Consider the following 21,908-nt stretch of genomic DNA (forward strand, 5'->3'; position numbering starts at 1 on the left):
TACACTAACCATTATATAGGAGATTTATTAAGAAGCAAATTTCAGTTAAATTTTGAATTTAATGAATTTATATAGGGTTTAATTGTTACATCCACTTTAATATATATATATTTTTTATGTGAATCCAATATATATGTTTGGCCATGGAGTTGCATATTTATAACATGTACTTAAATGGGTCATTAATTTTTTCTTTTAAATTTTATATTTTTTTTAATATTCCCACATTATTTTCTGCTCTTAAAATTATCTTATTTCCCATTTTGATTTAACGTATATACTTTGAAAACCAAGAAAATATATATATATATATATATTTATCAAAAATTATTTTTAAATTAAGGTGATTTATAGCAATAAATAAATAAATCCATACGTATTGACATTGGTATATTTACACTTGTTTAATTTGTTGGTATCTATAAATAAACTTGTCGCCGTGGCTAATTCAGTTTATGCGCATCTCAACAAATTTGTCTTTTTCTAATTTAAGTCTTCAAAAATATTTCCGTATCAAGAGAAATACGCTACCCCCGTATAATATTTTAATTTATTTATTAATTATTTTAGCACAAATTAAATGTGCATAAAATTCTATTTTTTCATTTATACCCTCTACAATAATTATAATTTACATATATAAATAATATTTTAATATATCAATAAATTTATATATGATTTTTATATACTAAACATAATAATTACCCCTTATTTTTATGCTCTTTATGTGTATCTATCTATATATACATAGATATATGCAATTAATGTATAATTGACTTTGATCGTATACGTGCAACCTGTCTCCCGTAATGAATATTTTGTAACAACTTGGACCTAAAAATTTAAATTTTATTTAAAACCTTATTAATTGCATTTTAATTATAAAATGTAAAGTTGGTATGTGCTCTAAATTATTAAAAATAGTATATGTTGTTATTTAAAATTATATTTCATTAACAAATATATGATACTATATTGTAATTAATAATTTAATATTTTGGCTAGTCACCCTTTACTGTTTTTAAATAAATAATTACTATATATATATATATATAATCTATAGTTACGTGTATAAATAAATAAATAAATAACAAAAACAAAAGAGGCCGGGAAACTCTCTTTAAAAGATTTTTGTCAGCAATTAAAGTTTGAAGTGGGAAGGAAGTCTCATGTGCTTCTGTCACCACATTAACTTATCTTTTAATTACTTTATATTATCTTCTCTTTTTTTTCATAACTCTTATACTTTTTTAAACCCTAATTTCAAATAATATATTTAATTATTATGTCTTTAAATAATATTTAACTATAAATTATATTGAATTCGGTACAAAATTTATTTATAATTTTTAGATATATTTTGATTTAATTTTAATATTATATAAATAAATTGTGTGATGTTGTATTAAAAAAATTATTTACGCGTGTTTATATATATTTTTATTTTAAAATAAATTAATAAAAATATCTTTAATATTTTATTTACATGTTATGTTACGAACATATTCGTATAATATTAAATTTTGATTTACTTAACTATTTTATAAATTTTATATACTTGACTTAATTTGTAGTTATTTTGGGTATTAATTAAAAACCTAAACTTTAAATTCACATTTCAAAATTTTAATTAATAATGCCTGCCAATCGACCTAACAACAATAGATACGTAGGGTTAATAAAGTTTCATATTGTTTTATAACTATAAATTATATTTGTATTTTTTTCATCGTGTCACTAATTAAATTTAATAATGTAGTTTATAATTTTTTTTTAATATAGTTATTGTTTTTTTGGAAAAATGTTAAGATGATATATTATAATCAAATTCTATGTCATATGAATTAAAAATATATAATGTACATATAAATTTTAATAAAAATATAACATATGGTTTTAGCTTTATATACAATCTCCCAATAACTAAATTTTTAATTGAATATATGATTTTCACATATTTATAAATTAACCCTACACAAAATATATACATATGTATATATATATATATATGTAGAGATACACGTATTCTTAACCATAAAATAATTGACGAAATTTTTGGTAGAATTAATAAGAATTCTTTAGGTTCATCTTCTTATACTTGTTTGTCTGCATCAACAAAAATGTCCACGTTAGTCTATTCCGACTTGATACGTGTACGTTGATACGTTTAATAGCACACACGTGTCCAAACAACCCCCTATCTCTCTCTCTCTCTCTCTCTCTTCAAGCAACGTTTAATACGTGAAATATTAAATTTTAAAGAAAATAAAAACCCTAAATTTTAAAAAATTGCCACCTTCCTTTAAATTTTTATAACTTAATAACTTTCGTTATGAGAGAAAGAGAGAGTCGGAGTCGGTAGAAACGAATTTAACTCATAAATTTGAATAAAAATTATATTTTAAACTTACTCCGAATTCAATTATGTATTATAATTATTGATCGAATTCAAATATCATGTAACCCACCCGTAAGTTATAATACTATATAATATGATCAGACCTATTCGATATTATATAATATATTTTATTAACAAAACCCTTATCGTGATATGAAAATAAAAAGAAATATGATGATTGTATGAAGAATTCACGTTAAGAAATTATATTATTTAGTAAATAATAGTTATCGAATATTATTTTTAACTAATTGCAAATAGTGCATTGAAAATTTAGTTATACAAGTTAAAATAACAAGTACTTGTGAAAATTTCAAATGGGCCGTGCCCAATAATTTACTCTAACAACATCTCTAACGGATGCTATTAAGGTTGGCCCGAGGGGAAATAAACACCCCGGGCTAAGCCGCTAAGTGTTTGGGTTAATTAATAAATGAACTCTAAGATTGAATTTGCTTAATTAATTGAAGCCTATGAATTAATTACATTAATTTTAATTTTAATTATTTTACTCAATTTTTTTTTTTGTTAAAAAAATATATTTGAAGGTACCCACTAAAGAAAATGACATAACATAAAGTTTTTATAAACATATATTAATATTTAGTGGTCATTGTCACCAGCACATAGCTTTCTTGTATGATTTTTGAAAACATACTTTTATAATTGCTATTCTTCGACGTTACCTTCTCCTTTTTTTTTTATTTTTTTTTCCCAAACTTATTTCTCCTTTATTATATCTATACATGTATGGGAATATTATATTGGGTAGGACTGAATATCCAAAAATACAAAACTTTTAAACCCATAATTAGACTATAAAAAGGATATACAATCCGAGGCTATTTATTATTTAATTAACTACTAATCGTGATTATTTAAAAAAAAATGCAAAAATCAGGTAATAAATCTTATTTTTTTCAACATTAAAATAATAATATATAAATCATTTAATTAAATTTAAAGTGACACTGAATTCAGGAGGTGACATTTTACTTTTGACCATAAACATAAACAGACACTATTATGATTGAGGAGAAGCAAAATGACTTTTACAAGGCTTTTAAAGCGTGCAAGTAATAATCAACTTACTTATATCTAATATGCACACGCATGTATGTATATACGTATTCTCTGTTTTTAATTTTTAATTATTTTTTTGGGGTTATTTTCCATGACTTAAAATATATTTAAAATACATATTTTATTAATTTAAATATTTGGTCATACAAAAATTACTTATATGCCACATACATTATCTCGAGTACTAATATTAATTCATTTTGAAGTGTGTGCTAATATTAATTCATCCAATGCGTATTATCATATATATTATGATTCGTGTAAAAATAAATAAATAAATTATCTTAATTTAAATAATTATAACGGATTAATATTTAAATTATTATTTTTTTATATTTTTTAAAAATATTATTAATGTTATTTTATCTTTATTTCTATTTATTTAACTTTTTTGTTCCTGAAAAATAATTATATACTAACTATTTGGTTAATTTATAATATTAATTTTTATAAGTATCTAAAAAATCATAAAAAATATATGTTAAGTTACTATTTAATAAAGTATATTTGTCAATATAAATGTAACTAATAATATTAAATTTCAAACTTTGATTTAATTGGTTGTGGGCAAATAAATTTAAGCACGTTTTTTTATGATGTCCGTGTGATGAATAAATCAGATCATCACGTGATTAAATGTATCATCTTTGAAAAATTCAATGGACAGAAATTATCTTTAGAACTTTTTTCTTATTATATATTTATATGTATAAAAATTAATTAATAAAATAATATTAAATTTATCTCAAAAAAATCGGAGAAATCATTTACAAAATACTAGTTTTGATTTTCCGTTATAAAGTGCAAAATTTATTTTATGAAATTAATTTTATTTTCATTAAAAACATGTATCACATGATCTATGTTGAATTACGTGCATATTGAATTTGAAAATAGGTTTGAAATTTTTTGGAGTAAGTTATCATATTTTAATTTTATCTAAAATAAAATATTATTTTCATTTAAACTAGATTGTTAAATAAATATTATTATTATTATTTATTATTATTATTGTATTATTATTATAGTCGTTATTTTTGTTATTATTTTATATTATCATCGTAACATCATATACAATTAAGGAAGAAAAAAACACAATAAATAATAATAAAAATGAAAGGGGAGAAAAAAACTTATTAGGTTTGGCACACTATTATTTCCCACGCTCATTTTATTGTTCCCAAAAGACAAGATCAAGCTCGAAAAATAACCCAAGATGCAACCCAACTAAGTTTATAACACTATATGTAACGCTCCGTTTTTTTTTTTTTTTTTATTTCTAATGGCGTAGTTTACAACAAATTCATTATCAAATACATAAATTTCGTTTCAAGTCAGACATGCACATAGAAACACCATCACAATCTATTGTTCATAAATAAGATAGATCGACAATCACACATATAACATCACGTAAAATATAGCCGTATACACTATCAACAGACATTCTATCAACTCTACTACCAATTTTTACACATTCAATCTGTCCATAAAGATCTTTATTCTGTTACTCTATACGCTAGGCTCGGAAACCAACAACTCCGATATTGACTCCACTCCTACATCGTCTGTGAATAATAAATGGTGAATTCATATAACTCAGTACAGTAAAAATTAAGTAACAATTATGATATGCATCAAATATGAAATCCAATATTTCTATATGTACCCCATCACCCAATCTACGCCTACCTTGTCATCAATATGCGACTACGCAAGACTAAAACGTACCCCGGTATCCAAAATACTATGCATACTGTAACGGTCCCGGAAATTTAAAAAGAAAATGTATATAAAGAATATAAGTGCGGAAGCGAAATAAAAGGTTCTGGTTAATATCCCTTATACAATAACTTAAACGTACTAACAATACCGAAAATAAGTCATCTAAAAGAAAATACTAGAAATGAAAGACTATAAGAGAAACTAATAAACATATCAGTAACTACTCGCCGTCTTCTTGTAGATCGGACTCGGAAACTAAATCCTCCTAATCTGAAATGGTTAAGTAAGGAATGAGCTACACTATCCCACTATATCACTGTCACAGAAGTAAAGGTTGGTATAAAACCAAAAACAACCAATGAAGTACAAGTTTTAAGTAAATTTATTTATCAATAATCAAACCATTTACCGTCCACTTACCTCAGTGGAATTTATAAAAACGACCATATGGAAACAATAACATCATAGATATCATAAGTTCATACATAATATGTAACATAGTACATGTCATACTTTTATATTTCAATCATAAAAAAATAGTTGCCCTCTTTTTCATCAGCCTACTAGTATCCATGGGGATCCATAGGGGTCCCCGCTACAGGTGAATCATTCCCTTAACAAACTTAATTTTCAAGGTCGTCCCCATACCCCGTTCGGTATGAGCGCCAAATAATAAACCTCAATACTTGGTCTAGTATGAGGGTAAAGCGGGCCGTCCTCATACCCCATCCGGTATGAGCGCCAAAATATTTAAAGTCTTCATACCCCGTCCGGTATGAGACAATGTTTCCGGTAGGATTTTCTATGAACCCGGTCCGTCCCCCATCTCCCAAGATATCTAGTGAGGTTGTCAACTTATCCATTTATCAATTCACATATCTTTTTTATTTATTTATTTCTTAGTTTTCTGTTTTCCACATAAACATGAATACTTAAACAAATAACGAGTATCCAACCAGGTAAACATATCACTGAATTCACAAAATCAAGCCATAATGAAGTAAACAATGATTCATGCATTCAAAACCATAAAATAAATAAATCAGATACCATACTGCATTTAGACTGTAAAATAAATCAAACAATAACTAACAGAGAAATATGTCCGGTTCGAGCTCCATTAGCAACCGTAATAATTATGTATATCTATTTAATTCATACAAATACAGTTTTATCATTTATTAGACTTTAACCCCGTGATAGGAAATAGGGTGAGGGGTCTTTACCTGATTCGAAACCGAAAGCTGGATTCTTACTGCGCTTACAGACAGTCCCTGGGTTCCCTGAATTTTTTTTCAAGAACTAAAACGCGCTTACAGTACCTACACATGTCCCAAATAACTCAAAAATCAGACCCAATGCCTATTCGGCCAATTTTAAAATTCCAGCACGGTAGCTCCGCCGTACTCCAGCGACGGCACCGCCTCAAGCAGCGGCGATCCGTCTAGAGTTGGCCGTTTTTAGCCGAATTCAGCCAAAATTGTATTGGTTCCTATGAGAAAACACCCTTAGGGCCCTCGGTGGGCTGAAAAAATATCGAAAACCGAAACTTACCGGTAGCAGGGCTCTCTGGTGCGGCGGCTCCTCTGGCTCGAGGTCCGATTTGGTGTTTTGTTCTAGCCAACCTGTAGAGGAAGGAACGGTGGTCACAATGGTGTAAAAATTACATCAAATGGGAATAAGGGAGGGCCTCATCGGAGGCAAAAATCGAAAAAATCTGTGGCAGCGCCGCTGGGTTTCGGTGGCATTTTTCAGTCAATTGGCTGGTGTTTTGGCTCCGATTTGGCCACAGGTGGGTTTAGAATTGAATTATGAGCCGATTGAAGAATATTTACCTCGTTTAGCGGTCGAAAAGTGCTCCAATGCGGCGGCAGGTGGCAACGGTCGGCTCCCCCAGCAGCTGGGCTGTCTTCTCCAGTGAGGGCTCTGGCGGCTAGGGTTAAGGTTTGGGTATGGATGAGATTATTTATAACATTTCACTTTTAATCTAAGCTATCCATCGTGATTTAATCTGAGTCGTCTGATCGCGATTAAAAAAGAAATGAATCTGGACCGTTCACCGCGATGCAATCTGGGCCGTCCGTGCGCGATTCAATGTGGCTCATCAGTACGCGTGCAATCTCGGCTATCTGTACGCGCTTTTGATCTGGGTCGTCCGTGTGCGCGGGAACGGACAACAGGTCTGGTGCATGTAGTGTGCGGACAACAAAGAGGCCCAAAACTAGAATGCCAAAGAGGGAGAACATACGACAGTGTGCTCAAAAAAGAAGGGGACCTGCAACGGTGCTAGGCACGGTTTCACGCATCTGTACCTTTCTCCTGCATGATTCCACCATATTCAGGCCCGGTCTGTGTGCGTGCCTCGTTTTGTGATGGGTTCTTACTGAAGCATGACGGCGCATTGGTGGCTCTGGTGGCGCATGTTAGTTCCTATGGTAGCACGTGTGGCGGCTGTGACACTCCGGCGGTGGCTCATGGTGAATAGGGAGCACACAGGTAGTGGCGCATGGCAACTTCAGCAAGCAGGATCGCGTGTCCAAGGTAAAATTAGTTTTTTTTGTTGGGTTCGTTTCTAAAAATCTCTCATCATTTAATATGCGTGTTATGTATTTGTGAATGAGAAAATTAATCAAGTGGCAGTGAAGATTTATAGGAGAGTGTAGACTCAAGTCAATAAGGATTTTGACACTTTTTTCGACTCGACTATAGGTAGGAGATTGGATTTGTCTAATTCTAAGGCACTCATATTTTTATAAAGTTTTATTTTCTTTAAAATAAATTATTTATATATTTTATAAATTGTTTAAGTTTTATAACGTATTTTCAGTAAACTCATCATATGCTTGTATGTTATCGTCTGTGAGTGCTTCAGGAATATATATAATTAAGTGTGTAAAAGTGAGTTTATATATATGATGTCATATGTGTAAGCCTATATAAACATGATTTCTGTCTGTACATAATGAATATATGAGCATTAGAATATGTCTAAATGAATTATTCATAAATTAATGTAAATAAATTATATATGAGTCTATGTATGGGTGTAGTGTACATAGGTAAAAATGTATAAGTGTTGTGGTTATAGGAATTATCCTATAAATTCCGGTAAACTAAGAAAGTTATGTATGTATATATATAAAGCTACACATGTATATGTTGTGTGTATGTGTATGTATAAAACTATTTATATAAAGGGTGTGCATGTATATAGGTGTATTGAGTGATAGTTGAATAGTTATGAAAGTTAAACTTTGTACGAATATGTGTAAATAGCGTATACTTCTTATATGTGGATATATGTAAGCATTTTGGTTTTGTAAGTAGATGCGTTAGAGCGATGAGATTAATATGTAAAATAATAATGAATATTTAAAAGACATAAAAATCAGTTTAACCGATATCATCGAGGGGTGGGTGTGTGTGTAGCCTTTTGGCATATGACTGTAGTGAACCCTAACTGTAGATACGACTTTAGTTAGATATAGCGAAGCTATAAGAACTGTGAATTATATACTGTGTACTGCAAATGTGAACTGTAAATTGAATTGTAATGTATTCACGTGGTAGAGGGGATCCTTACTGCCCTCGTTGATGCTGACGGAAATGGCATCGTACTGTAAAACTATTTTTAATAAGATATAAATTAATAAGAAGGAATAAAAAGTTATGATTAAGTTTTATGATACTGAAATACTGAATTAATATCTACTTAACTGTTTACTGCTTAAATTGTGATACTGAATGCTTAATTATACTATTTATGAAACTATTTATGGCATGATTTATAATACTGAAATAAGGAATTCTGAGGGTTTACTGAATAAACTGATTTAGAAGATTTGGTGATTGAGTGTATGTATATATTTGTTATGGGTACTGCCCTTTTTTCTTACTAAGTCTGTGAAACTCACCCCAATTCACATCCCCAAATGCATATTAATATAGATCAGAAACAAGTTTAAGGTCGAATGAAGACTTTGAAGTACCCTTAGTGATAATAAGAGTTCGTTTTGTAAAGTTAGTTTAACTACATTATAGCGATACAATGTAAAGAATGATTTAATTTCATATAGAGAATGATTGAATATTAAGTTTTTGTTTATTACTACGTATATTTATCAAGTTATGTGTGTAAAATAATGTTCATTTCTCAATAGAGAAAGTAAATCATTACAAAGCTTGTAAGTGATGACAATCATAAACGACATAACTTCAAGTGTGGTATAAAAAGTGATCCTAAGGGTCATGATGTGCCAAACCCAGAGCAAAGAGAGAGTGTGTTAAGGTATAACATGTGTGTAACAACAACACTCCTCGAGCAACTCAAAGGCTAACGATGACAGTGCTTGATCAATGATGAAGAGACATACAAGAAAAATAAAAGGCAAATATGAATTTGATTATAAAATATGTTATTAGATTAATAATTCTCATTTCAAAAAGTTAAAAATTTAATTAGTATTTTTAATATCCATTTGACCATTGATGTTCGTATTTCTTTTTTCTTTTTAATAAAAAAATTATTAGTTAGTTGGTTTCCACCATGATATTGATGTTCCTTTTTTTAGGAAGTAGATTTTTATTCAAAATAAAAATATTATATACTAAAGGATCGTAAAATAATACGAGAGACCAAACTTATAAAATTATTATGAATGACTCATTTTGCTATTTATTGAGCAATAGGGTTTTGATTTCTGCTTTTTCTACTAATTTTGCTCTTCTATAAATTGGATATATATATATTTTTTAAATTGCGTAATGATCTCATCAATAAACTTATGTAGATAAATGGACCAATCTATAACTGGATCACATACAAGTCTTGAATTAGTTTTTCTTGACACTCAATACAAGCACATTTCTTTAGTTTTTCTTAAGCAAACATAATACTTGTTACTTTTATACATGGAAGATTGCTGTAGGGGACACGTAACGATCATCCATTGAACACTGCACCTTAAGGATTTCGAAGTAATATAATTGTGAAAGCTTGATAACTGGCGATGGCTATGTCACGATAGAAACATGCTTTCTAACAAAACTTAAACCAATTAGGGGCAAATACAACCTCTTTACATTATCCAACAACACTCAGAATATTATTTTTAAGTAAAAAGTATAAAAATCTCTCATTACTCAATACTAAGTTATCAACTTAGTGAAAATAAAATGCAAATAAAATAATTTTTTTTAACATATGATTGGTTATTTGGATTTTTTATTTCGCTTAGTTAAAAAGAGAGATGATAAGTTTTATAATCTTTTTATTTTGAAATTGAGAAAGATACAGGCCCCAATTTGTATAAAACCATATTACTTGATCAAAGTGATAATCAATAAAGATATATTTATAAATTTCTTCATCTTAATTATAAAATATACAATTTTTTCTTATGTTTTTTTACTCCCAAAAGACATTTGTTAATTATTATTCACAATAATACCTCGTACATTTCCTTGAATTTTTGAGTGCCAAACAGCTTCAAAAGGAATTGATCTTATAAGAAAGCTAAGGAGACATATTGCTTAAGATTTTTATAGCCATTATATGCACTCTCAACTTTATACCCGTCTATACAATTTTAGGATGAAGCCATCTGTCTTATAGTTCATAATTATAGATTTGTAATTTTTGAAATAACTTCTATAGTATCTTGACCAAAATAGAGGTTAATGAGATTCATGTTCTATATCCCGATTCTTGTATTGATTAACTAGTTGAGATTAGCGTGAATGATTAATTACTTATGGGGGTCTCATACTCTTCACAATTTGGTATTCAAGTATCAAATTAAATGCTTTTGACTTTTAACTTCCCTTCGAGATGATAGAGTCATAGCATTTAGTGTCGCTTAATAGTTAACGAGGAGATAAACACATGAATTTTGCTAAATTTATTATATGTTTAAAAATGATAACTATACATATCACGTGTAATGTCATGAAGTAAGTCTTGAATCGTAATAAATTATTGTAGCTTCAAAAATCTCAATACAAATTTTATATAACACGATTTATTAAAAAATTTCAAGTGAAAGAGTAATTGGTGTAACTTCTGGCCTCTAAGTGCAAATTAGGAACCAACATTGAATTCTATAATTATAATTAAAAAAATCTTAATTTTTCAACTACTTACAAAAATTATGAATTTATATTATGTTAACCAACCCTTAAATCCAATACAACACTAATTCCAATAATTATATTATTAATAAAAGTTTCATCGAATTTTAATATTAATTAAAAATTATAATAATATTTTATTTAAAATTGTTATTTTTTAAAATTTTATTTTATTTTTTCACAAAATTGCAAATACAAAACATCAAAGATTGAACGCAGAATATTTCATATGCTGGGCCTGTCACGTGTGTAAAATATATTATATAAGCACTGATATATTTTGTAAAACAAAAATTGGTGGCCGTCCATTTTCAATTTTATATTGGATGACTCCGAAGTCAGATCGTATTAAAAAATTAAAACGTGATCTTCAAATAATTAGGTCAAAATCATGAAATAACAAATTATATTTTCTGTTATAATTAGTGGGATATTTGATTTAATAATTCTTCTTAATCTATTATGTTTTCGATTAAATTTTGTATTAATAATAATATTAAATGTAATAATTTTTATAAACATACATAAAAATACAATGTTTTTGAAAATCGCTTAATTTAATTTTTTAAAAGTACTGATCTGATGATATTGGACTCCCTCATTGCAAAAGTTAGAAAATTTAAATCGCATTTACTATTTTATATGTTAAAAATTAAAAGTTATTTTCAGTCGTTAACAGAGCCTGAAATTTATGAACATGTAATTAATTTTCACTAGCAGAGGGTCCTGCCTTGACAATCCGGCACCGTTTACAGTCAACAAAAGCCGGTCAAAACAGGCTAAAAAATCTAACGTATTGCCTTTCTCCACAGTCGGTCGCCAAGGGCAAAACAGTTGGGCCACCGAAACGGCGCCGTTTGTCTGCCTTAATTGTCCCGAAGACCAAAACCGTGGAGAGGTGGGGCCCATTTTACGTGGAGTTCACAGTAAACGCGTGGGTCCCACCAACATGGCAACAAACAACAAGACGCACACAACCTTGCATCGTTTACGAATCTTCTCGCCAGTTGCCAATACAAAAAATGGAAATGGAAAAAAAAAAAAAAAGAAATTTAAATCGGCGACTATTTGATTCAAACTCGGCGTCTCTCTGAATTTCACGGTTTTACCCAGTTTAAATCGTATGTCAACGCACACGCTCCCTCCACTCGGCTCTTTACTTTACTTTTACTCGTCCCGTTAACTCCGTCAAATCTTCTATCGTATAAGGAATTGCCACATGGGCAACCCCAACTCACGGCGTTAACCAAGCGACATGTGCCTTAAAAGAGCCCCATCTTTTTGATCTCCCTTATCAACATCTCTCTCTCTCTCTCTCTCTCTCTCTCTCAAGCATTTTTCTCAGTTGGATTGGAAACTGAGTCAACTCGTTAGATCCCCGAACATGTCTTCGCCGACAAGTTCCACGACGTCCTACTGGTGTTACAGCTGCACTCGTTTCGTCCGTGCCTGGCCACAAGACAACGGCGCCTACGTCTCCTGCCCGTACTGCGACGGCGGATTCATCGAGGAGATCGAGGCCGCTCCGAGATCCGATGATCACGGCCGTCGTTTCCCTTTGCGGCACGATTCTCACCGCAGTACGGATCTCGGTTCAAGGCGGTCTCGTCGGGGTGCCGGCGACAGGTCTCCGTTCAATCCAGTGGTTGTCCTGCGTGGACCCTCCGATGGCGAAGATAATACGTTCGAGCTTTACTACGATGACGGTTCCGGATCCGGACTCAGACCGTTACCCGCTTCCATCTCGGAGTTTCTTATGGGTTCGGGTTTCGATCGCTTGCTCGAGCAGTTAGCGCAGATCGAGGTAACCGGTTTCGGGCGACCCGAGAACCCGCCGGCTTCTAAAGCAGCCATCGAGTCGATGCCAAGAATAGAAATCTCGGACAGCCACGTCGGCGCCGATTTACATTGCGCCATTTGCACGGAGGCCTTCGAGATGGGAGTGGAGGCGCGTGAGATGCCCTGCAAGCACATATACCACGGAGACTGCATACTCCCATGGCTGGCGATGAGAAATTCATGCCCCGTTTGCCGCCACGAGCTTCCTACTGATTCCAACTTGGCGGAGCGAGAAGAAGAAGAGACAGTAGGTCTCACAATATGGAGATTACCAGGCGGTGGTTTCGCCGTCGGAAGATTTAACGGCGCGAGAAGAGAAGGCGAGAGGGTGTTACCAGTTGTGTTTACAGAGATGGATGGTGGGTTCGGTGCCACCGGCGGTCCAAGGAGGGTGTCGTGGGTGGCGAGGAGGATCGGAAGAAGAGAAAGAACCGGTGGCCCTGGTGGGCTCCGAAGGGTGGTTCGTGGGTTCGTTTCGTTTTTAAGGAGATTAAGATCAAATCGTGAATCTCCTTCAAGATCAATTCGTGGAAGTTTATCCGAGTCTGTCAGCAGGAGTTTCAGCAGCAACTCGAGCTCTGTTGTTGGAAGGTACTTGAGGAGCGGCAGTAACAGAGCCAGTGTTTTGGAATGAGAACATTAATTTGGAATAGAGGAAGAAAATGAATCAATCAGATTAGTTGAAATTATTTATTTATAACCAATGTAAATAGAAGCAAAAAAACTAAAATTTGATTTTGAATCCTTGATTTGGGTTAATTAGTTTATAAATATTTGCAGCAAAAAATAGAAAAAAGTTTCAATTTTTATTTTTTGGGGTTTTGGGAGAAGGGGGAATATGTGTATAATAAGTAGAGAGTTGTTGGCGTATTATGGAAAACTTCATTTTCCATCTTCATCAATATATGGAATTCTGTTTCCAAATTTCCATGTGAAGAAACTTGGTTGGTTGTTTCTTGTCCCATGATAATTCTTCCTTCCTTTCTTTTTGTTATTGGGTATTTGCTGATTCTGTATTCTAAAAAATTAGGACGACATCAAACCAAAATACTAAGTCAGCAATAGCTCGTTATGGTAGAAGAGGTAATGGGGTGTTTTGGTTGAATTTGAAGAATAGGGTCTGTGTGGTAAGGTGTTTCCAAACTTCCAACTAAGAGCATGTGCTTAGTTTTCAGATGCAGGGAAGCCTTTCAATACGTGACTAATTCTGAGCTCATTGACTGCTTAATTGGTGCTCAACTACCCTACCCCAAAGCCAAATTTGCTGGCTCTAGTGGGGGTTCGATCACTTATCACCACTTCACACTCATAAACTTGAAAATTAATTTATTCCAAAGTTAAAAAAAAATTTGGTTTCACTTCAAAAATAATATTTTTATATTTACTACATACTGTTTGATTTAATCTTAAAATATTAAACACGATCTTGAAATTACATTACATTTTAAGATATGATTGAAATTTGGAAAAAGGCAGGTAATATCCCTGGAGAAATGGTACAAGATGAAAACTTCATTCCAACGCATGTCTTATCTTTTTGTAAGTAATAATTATCGTTTTCTCTTGTAAAATTTAGGTTTAAATAAATCATTTGGGGTCGGGCATAAAAGTGAAGTTACAGATATACAACTAGGCCAAATAATTATACACCGTGGATATCTAAAATTTAATTTCTTTTTTTTTTTTTTTATAACTAAAGTTAAAAATAATTAATTACAAAATAAATTCCCATTATAAAAAACAAATTTCAATTAATTAATTTAATAATAAATTATGGAGCTGAAGTGGTAATGCATTATTAGGTGAGTCACTGCGACGTGTTTAAAGGTTAACAAAACTTTGTGAATGCTACAGAGAGCCCAATACAGGGATTAATTAATTCCACCGACCAAACATGGCAATTTCTAGTGTTATCCAGTTCATTATTTTTCACAACCCATCAAAAAAAAAAAATGCTAATTTAAAAAGATAAATAGACTTATTATTTTCTATAGAAATTATTGATCACACGTTATAATTATTATGCTAATTATGTATGAATTAAAAACAGAAGATGTTAATTTTAATTTAATAATTTTTTTTTAAAAATAAATTAGAAGTTGAAAATGACAATTAGCACACACATTTATTTAAATATAAATGTTTTAATATTTAATTTTAATTATAAATTGATAAAATTATTATTATATTATTTTAAAAAATATATATGCATGAATTATGTTATAGGAAAAAAATATAAATCGAGATAAAACAAAATTTTAAAAACATTAAAATTTAGAAACAACAATTTTATAATTTTATAAAATAAGGGTGGGATAATCAGCGCAACGCTGTAAGATCCAACGGCTCATATAATGCGATCCAGCTTTCCACGCTGGCAAACAAGTCGTGTCAACTCTCAGGCTTCAATGATGTTGACGTGGCAGTTCCAGAGCTCTCTTCCATGTTCTAAACAATTATTTTATTATTTTAATTAAAAAAAAAACGAGAAACCAGACACTTATTTTCGGACCAGACAAGGGAGAAGGAGTGAAACAGATTCTTTGTTCGATCCAGACATGCAATTCTCTTGATCTATATTCTCTGTTTGAGAAGCTGACGTCGTATTCTCTCCGGACATTGTTGTTTCTTTCCTTGATCTATCCGCTAGTAAGTTCCCCTTCTTGTTTCTCTGCATTTTATATCGTGTTTGGTTACTGGGAAAGTTCCTGGGAAATGGAAGAAAAGGAAAAATCCTTTTCCTATTCGACTTTAATTTCCATCGTTTCTTACATGCACATGTGCCGATTTTTGTTATTAATTAAGAATTTCAGATAAGATTCTTAGCTGGGTTATCTTTCGAAGAAGATATTAATTTCCGCTTGTTTTTTTTCTTTCTTTCTAAAGATTGTTGCTTTAATTAGGGCTTGAATTCAAGTTCTACACACATATATATATATGTGTGTGTATATATGGGTTTGATTTATTTCGAAGTCAGCCTATTCGTTACAGGCGATGTGGGTATTATATAGACATACATGTTTCGCACTTATAATGCAATAATAGTATGTAATAGGAGACAGTCGGAATATATTAAACTGGGGGTCTGGTTATAAATTATGATATATGAACTGTGTATTTACGGATATATAATACTGATTGTATTGGTTGACTTCGAATAATTAGACCTTAATTTTTAATAATTGGTTGAATTGTCTTCGTTCCATGAATTATTTTTTTATGATATAGTACTAATTAGTGTGAAGAGGGAGCGAATTGTTTATTTCTTGCTTTACTGAATTCTATCAGGTCAAAGGTTTGAAAGTTGCAAACTTTGATTTAATCCGAAACTTAAAGCTGCAGATTCAACTATTTGTGAATCTCTGGCCGTGTAAATTTTTTTAAATTTGAGGGGAGTACTAGTCTTTCCGTGTATGAACACGCTTGGCCCGATTAATGTATTAGTGAGATTAGGTTTTACTTTTACCTCGGCAATCTGGTTACAGTTTTAGTGGTATGGTTGAAGAAATAAGATTTAAGCAAATTGTAATTGTATTGTGCGGGGTAATAAATGAAACTGTCAACTCATGCTTAACATTCGGAATTCTTGGGCTTTAGGAATTCTTGAGCTATAAGTAATGTGCGTAAGTACTTTCAATTATGTTTTATGCAAAACTAGATTCATCTCTGTTTATTGGTATTCGGCGTAAGGTATTACTTTTATCAACTGAAGTGCTAGGTGTTGAATCGATATGATTTTGTTGCTTGAAATCTAAAGTTTCTGCTGATTTTTGGTTTTTCACAAATTTGTCACATTTCTGTAGAATTTCACTGTGAAAGAGAGCAATGAAAGTGGATTAAATTGTGCATGGAAATAGTCACAGAGGATTACATTCTGAAACATCAGAAATTATTTTCTTTTAGCTCTGGGAGATGATCATATTGGCTTGTATGGTGTTATACATGCTGAAATTTCGTAGGATTTGAGGGTCCCAAAGACATTGAAGAAGGGTTGTCTTCAAGCTTTCTTATAAATACTAGATAGTGGTATCTTTCTTGTATATATACTAGTTTATATAATATATTAATTTAGTCCATTAATACATTATATTTTTTTATACATTTTACATAGGATTTGAAGGTTCCAGAGATATTGAAGGAGGGTTGTCTTCAAGCTTCCTTGTATATACTAGACAGTGGAATCTTTGGATATTTTGAAACATGAGTTTTGTGTTCCGAGGGACTAGAGGGGATATCGAAAGTGGATTTCCTGGCTTCATTGCTGAACGACCTGCTGTGGTATGTCTACTCATATGTGGTTTTTGAAGATTATGTTTGGGTCTAACCCGAAAACTTTCTGAAGATTGACCTTATATAGAATTTTACATGGAATTAGAATGAAGAATTCTAAATTGATGGAACTTGGAATGAATTGTTCTTTTCCTTCTTCCTTTCAGCGCATTCATCCACCACGGCCAGTTAATACAAATTCAATGGCTTTTCTCGTAACAGGTAATGTTTCGGCTTCTGACTATTTTCTCAGAATTCATTTTAACTAAGTACCTCTTATTGTAATTATATCTGTATCGTAACGTTTCTTCAGCAGTTCTTCTACTGTTCATGATTTTAAACTCGCATCAGATGTCTCCAAACTTTCTGGTAAGTACTTATGAGCATTAAATAGCAATATGCTAGTTTCCGAGTTTTTAAGAGTTACTGAGGTTTCCTGTGCGTTGTGCCTTTCAGCTTTGGTTAGTGGTTGGCGTCTTCTTGCTAGCCACTAGCCTGAGAATGTACGCAACTTGTCAACAACTTCGAGCTCAGGCCAGAGCTCATGCTGCAGCAGCCAGTGGCTTTCTTGGCCGTACTGAATTGCGTTTGCACATGCCACCATCAATAGCTTTAGCTACGAGGGGGCGGTTGCAGGGCTTAAGACTCCAACTTGCACTGCTCGACCGTGAATTTGATGAACTAGGTATTCCTTATCTTGTCCCTATTTTAGCAGTGTTATTACTTTTTGTCATATGATTTAGAAGGTTGATGTACTTGTTGTCAAACAGGTAGTGTTTAATAGAGTTACATTTTAAGATTGGTTAGATGGTACATTGCAAAACTAATGTATCTTGTCCTCTTTTTGACATTCGTGACCGTATATCGAGTCAGGACAATCGAATGTTGAGGGACGGGTTCGTGTACTATTCCAATGTTCGAAAATTTATGCCTAGGTCCTGGTAATGCTCCCAGGATCTCAAAATGCTCAAGGATCAAGGACACCAAGGATATTTACGCCTAGGTCTTGGGGTCCTGAGGACGTGCTCTGATCCCCGGTTCATGTTTGGAGTCTCAGGAACATGCGCTGGGTCTTGAGGACGAGCTCGAGCTTGAGCTTGGGTCTTTTAAGGCACAATTTTGAGGGGGGGGGGGGGGGGAGTAGTTCTATTTCATTTAGGTAAAGCTTTTGTCCAGAAGTATTTCATGATACACGCACTTGTTTAATTTCATGTTTTAAATTACGAAACATATGAGTATATGGTGTCACTTTTACTATATCAACCTGGTAGAAAACTGCAAACAAAAAGTTACTTACAACGTTTTGTTTTGATTTAATGCAGATTATGATGCCTTGAGAACATTGGACGCGGATAATGCTTCCTCGATTCCTTCAATGAGTGAAGATGAGATAAATGCCTTACCTGTTCACAAGTATAAAGTCCCGTGCCCAGAAACGTGAGTTTGAGTGTTTTCTCGAACATGTTGTATTTCATCTTGTTTTTGGGTGACTCAATTTGTGATAGGTTTTGTTGTAGCAGATTCAATTGATCTGAGTTGGTTGTTTATCATCTGGTTGTTCTTCTTGTATCAGCAGGGGGAGCTCGGTGCAGCAACAGGTGTCATCTTCTACAACCTCGGCAGATCAGGTACGCTTACCTCAAAGTTTAATTACATTATCTTTTCGGTTAACTCTTTCATGGATGGTAACTAATACTCCCGATTTGGATTTCCAATTTCTCAATCGGATCAGACAAGGCAAGATGCTAAACTGGCAGATGAGCGTCCAAAGGTTTTGGAAGATGAATTGACATGCACGATTTGCTTGGAGCAAGTCAACCTCGGGGAGCTTGTTCGTAGCTTACCCTGTTTGCATCAGGTTCGTCCTCCCACACTTTAACTCGTAGCTCTAATTAATGTTTCAAAGCTATAATTTTGAACAAATTCAGAATGGTGCAAACATAATCTTTGTTTGAATTTGGATGGCGACACAGTTTTGGATTTATGTTGTGTTAAAATTTATAAATTGGTGCAGTTTCATGCGAATTGCATCGATCCATGGCTGCGGCAACGAGGGACATGCCCTGTATGTAAATTTAGAGCCGGTGCAGGGTGGCAGGAAAGCAGAGAGAGTGTCTCAGATGATTCAGACATGGCTTGATGACATTCCTCGATGTATACATATGTATCACGGAAACGAATATTATTATATATATGTATATATTTGCTTGCAAATTGATAATGCCATTAAGTTAATCCACGCAGGAGAGACTCCTATGCAAATTATAATCTCAAACTTTAAATATACATTAAAAATAAACTACAAATCTTATTTATTCATTTTTTAAAAATATATTTACTTAAATTTAACATTAAGAAATTAAAATGTTTGAAGTGATCAAAGTATATATATCTCCAATTCTAATTGATAAACAGTTAAGAATATAATCTCATTACAATTTTGTCAACCATATTATTAAAATTAATAGAGCATTAATTGATTGATTAGTCGGTATTATCAAACTTTTTTTCAGAATATTAGCTTAGTTAATTAATTATAAACAAAATTAAAAAGAGTTGTTATCTGGTTAAACCTGGTCGGCCTGCAACCTTGTTTAACCCATGGCCAGCTGGTCAGCCTGCAACCTTGGTTAACTTATGGCCAATGACTTCTGCGGTACATTACAGCTTCCAATTAATGGCAAATATTTGTACTACCTATTTGCACAACGTAAGTCTGAAGTCAAAATCTGTACTACAAAACATTACACAACACGTACTATCCAGTTTCTAATTGTGATCAACAACAACAACTTGATTTATCAATCAAACTTCTTCAACAACCCAGAAAGAGAAAACCTTCATCCATGGCTTTTCTTCTTCCTTCCCTCCTCAAAACCCTAACAACGACCTTCCTCCTCGTATCCCTCCTCCTATTACAAACTTCCCTGATCACCGCCCACGGCGGAGGAAACGATGACCATGATTCCACCGAAGCTGATGGGCACGTGGACTTGCACGAGAAGAGCTTGATATTGGTCAAAGTATGGTGCTTGATAATCCTTCTCGTCAGCACGTTCGCCGCCGGCGTCTCTCCCTACTTTTACAGATGGAACGATGCTTTTCTTCTCCTGGGAACGCAGTTCGCCGGCGGGGTTTTCTTGGCCACGTCGCTGATTCATTTCTTGAGCGATTCTAACGAGACTTTCACTGATCTGGTGACCGATAAGGATTACCCATTTGCCTTCATGTTGGCCTCGGCCGGTTATTTGCTCACAATGCTAGGCGACTGCGTCGTGGATCTTCTGGTCAAAGGTGGCGGTGGAGCAAGGGAGGTGGGGGCGGCAAGAGTGGAAGTAGAAGAAAGTGGTGTCCGGAAAGAGATGGGTGCCGTTGATGATCACAATGGTTTTTTGTTGAGGACGACGAGTTTAGGCGACACCATTTTGCTGATCATTGCCTTATGTTTTCACTCGGTTTTTGAGGGGATCGCCATTGGAGTTTCAGGTAGCAAATCAGAGGCATGGAGGAACTTATGGACAATTTCTCTGCACAAGATATTTGCAGCCATCGCCATGGGAATTGCTCTTCTGAAGATGCTACCGAAAAGGCCACTCCTGCTAACATCGGCTTACTCATTTGCATTTGCAGTGTCAAGTCCCATCGGAGTAGGTATAGGTATCGCAATTGACGCCACCACAGAAGGCGCCGCCGCCGACTGGACTTACGCAATTTCAATGGGATTGGCCTGTGGAGTTTTTATATACGTTGCAATCAACCATTTGATTTCTAAAGGTTTTAAACCCCAATCTGAATGTAAATTTGATACGCCGTTCTTTAAGTTTCTTGCTGTGCTTCTTGGAGTTGCTGTAATTGCTGTTGTTATGATTTGGGATTGAATTGATTTTACTTGTTAAATATTAATTAATGGATTAAATTATAAATTAATCCATTAATTAAGTGCATAATGGTTTTAATTATGTTCTATTTAGTATTTTCGATAATTATAACTTAATCATCGTTACTTTTCTTTTCTTTCTCTACTAGAGTTTGTAAGTTTGAATGAAATTGTATTTTCTTACATGTCATAATTTGGAGATATTCATGTAATCATATGATAGTATTTATATATTATTTATTTAATAAATGTATATTTATTTAACTCAAAAAAGAAAAAAACCTTAAAAAGGCTTATAATTTACTTTTTTTCTGTCTTATTTTTATGATTTATTTTTTCCAGGAATGTCTTATTGCAAATACAATACATGTGTTTCTTATTTAATTATTTTATTTTTTTCTTCCGCAAATATAGTACATGTATACATACATTAATATCTATATACAGTTCTTTTATTAGTTTAAGTGAAAATTTAAACTGTGTCATGCATACTTATTAAAATTCAAATTTCCTGGCATAAATATTATGCTATTTATATATATAGATATGCATATCATAATTCGTAATTTAATTGAACCAAAACCATGG

At 32.5% G+C, this 21,908-nt stretch overlaps 3 protein-coding genes across 8 annotated transcripts; all 3 read left to right on the forward strand.

The window, feature by feature from the left end:
• Positions 1-12,617: 12,617 nt before the first annotated feature.
• Positions 12,618-14,114, forward strand: RDUF2 (zinc finger (C3HC4-type RING finger) family protein). Its single transcript, XM_022038917.2, has one exon. The coding sequence runs from the start codon at positions 12,720-12,722 to the stop codon at positions 13,806-13,808; it is 1,089 nt and encodes a 362-aa protein (XP_021894609.1). The 5' UTR covers positions 12,618-12,719; the 3' UTR covers positions 13,809-14,114.
• Positions 14,115-15,646: 1,532 nt separating this feature from the next.
• Positions 15,647-19,682, forward strand: LOC110812216 (E3 ubiquitin-protein ligase SDIR1-like). 6 transcript variants are annotated; one of them, XM_022038930.2, is made up of 10 exons: positions 15,649-15,823; positions 16,978-17,200; positions 17,286-17,452; positions 17,611-17,665; positions 17,757-17,812; positions 17,900-18,128; positions 18,766-18,880; positions 19,017-19,071; positions 19,176-19,301; positions 19,458-19,682. In XM_022038930.2, exons 3-10 carry the CDS (start codon positions 17,375-17,377, stop codon positions 19,581-19,583), a joined length of 840 nt encoding a protein of 279 aa, XP_021894622.1. In that variant the 5' UTR covers positions 15,649-15,823; positions 16,978-17,200; positions 17,286-17,374; the 3' UTR covers positions 19,584-19,682. The 6 variants fall into 6 exon arrangements, with proteins under 6 accessions (XP_021894626.1, XP_021894627.1, XP_021894622.1 ...); XM_022038931.2 differs by having other exon boundaries at positions 16,978-17,164; XM_022038934.2 differs by lacking the exon at positions 16,978-17,200 and having other exon boundaries at positions 15,647-15,823; positions 19,020-19,071.
• Positions 19,683-20,162: 480 nt separating this feature from the next.
• ZIP2 (ZRT/IRT-like protein 2) lies at positions 20,163-21,452 on the forward strand. Its single transcript, XM_022038875.2, has one exon. The coding sequence runs from the start codon at positions 20,290-20,292 to the stop codon at positions 21,319-21,321; it is 1,032 nt and encodes a 343-aa protein (XP_021894567.1). The 5' UTR covers positions 20,163-20,289; the 3' UTR covers positions 21,322-21,452.
• Positions 21,453-21,908: the final 456 nt, after the last annotated feature.

Source organism: Carica papaya, chromosome 2, assembly GCF_054855325.1.
Source record: "Carica papaya isolate Zhongbai chromosome 2, ASM5485532v1, whole genome shotgun sequence".
NCBI lineage: Eukaryota > Viridiplantae > Streptophyta > Magnoliopsida > Brassicales > Caricaceae > Carica > Carica papaya.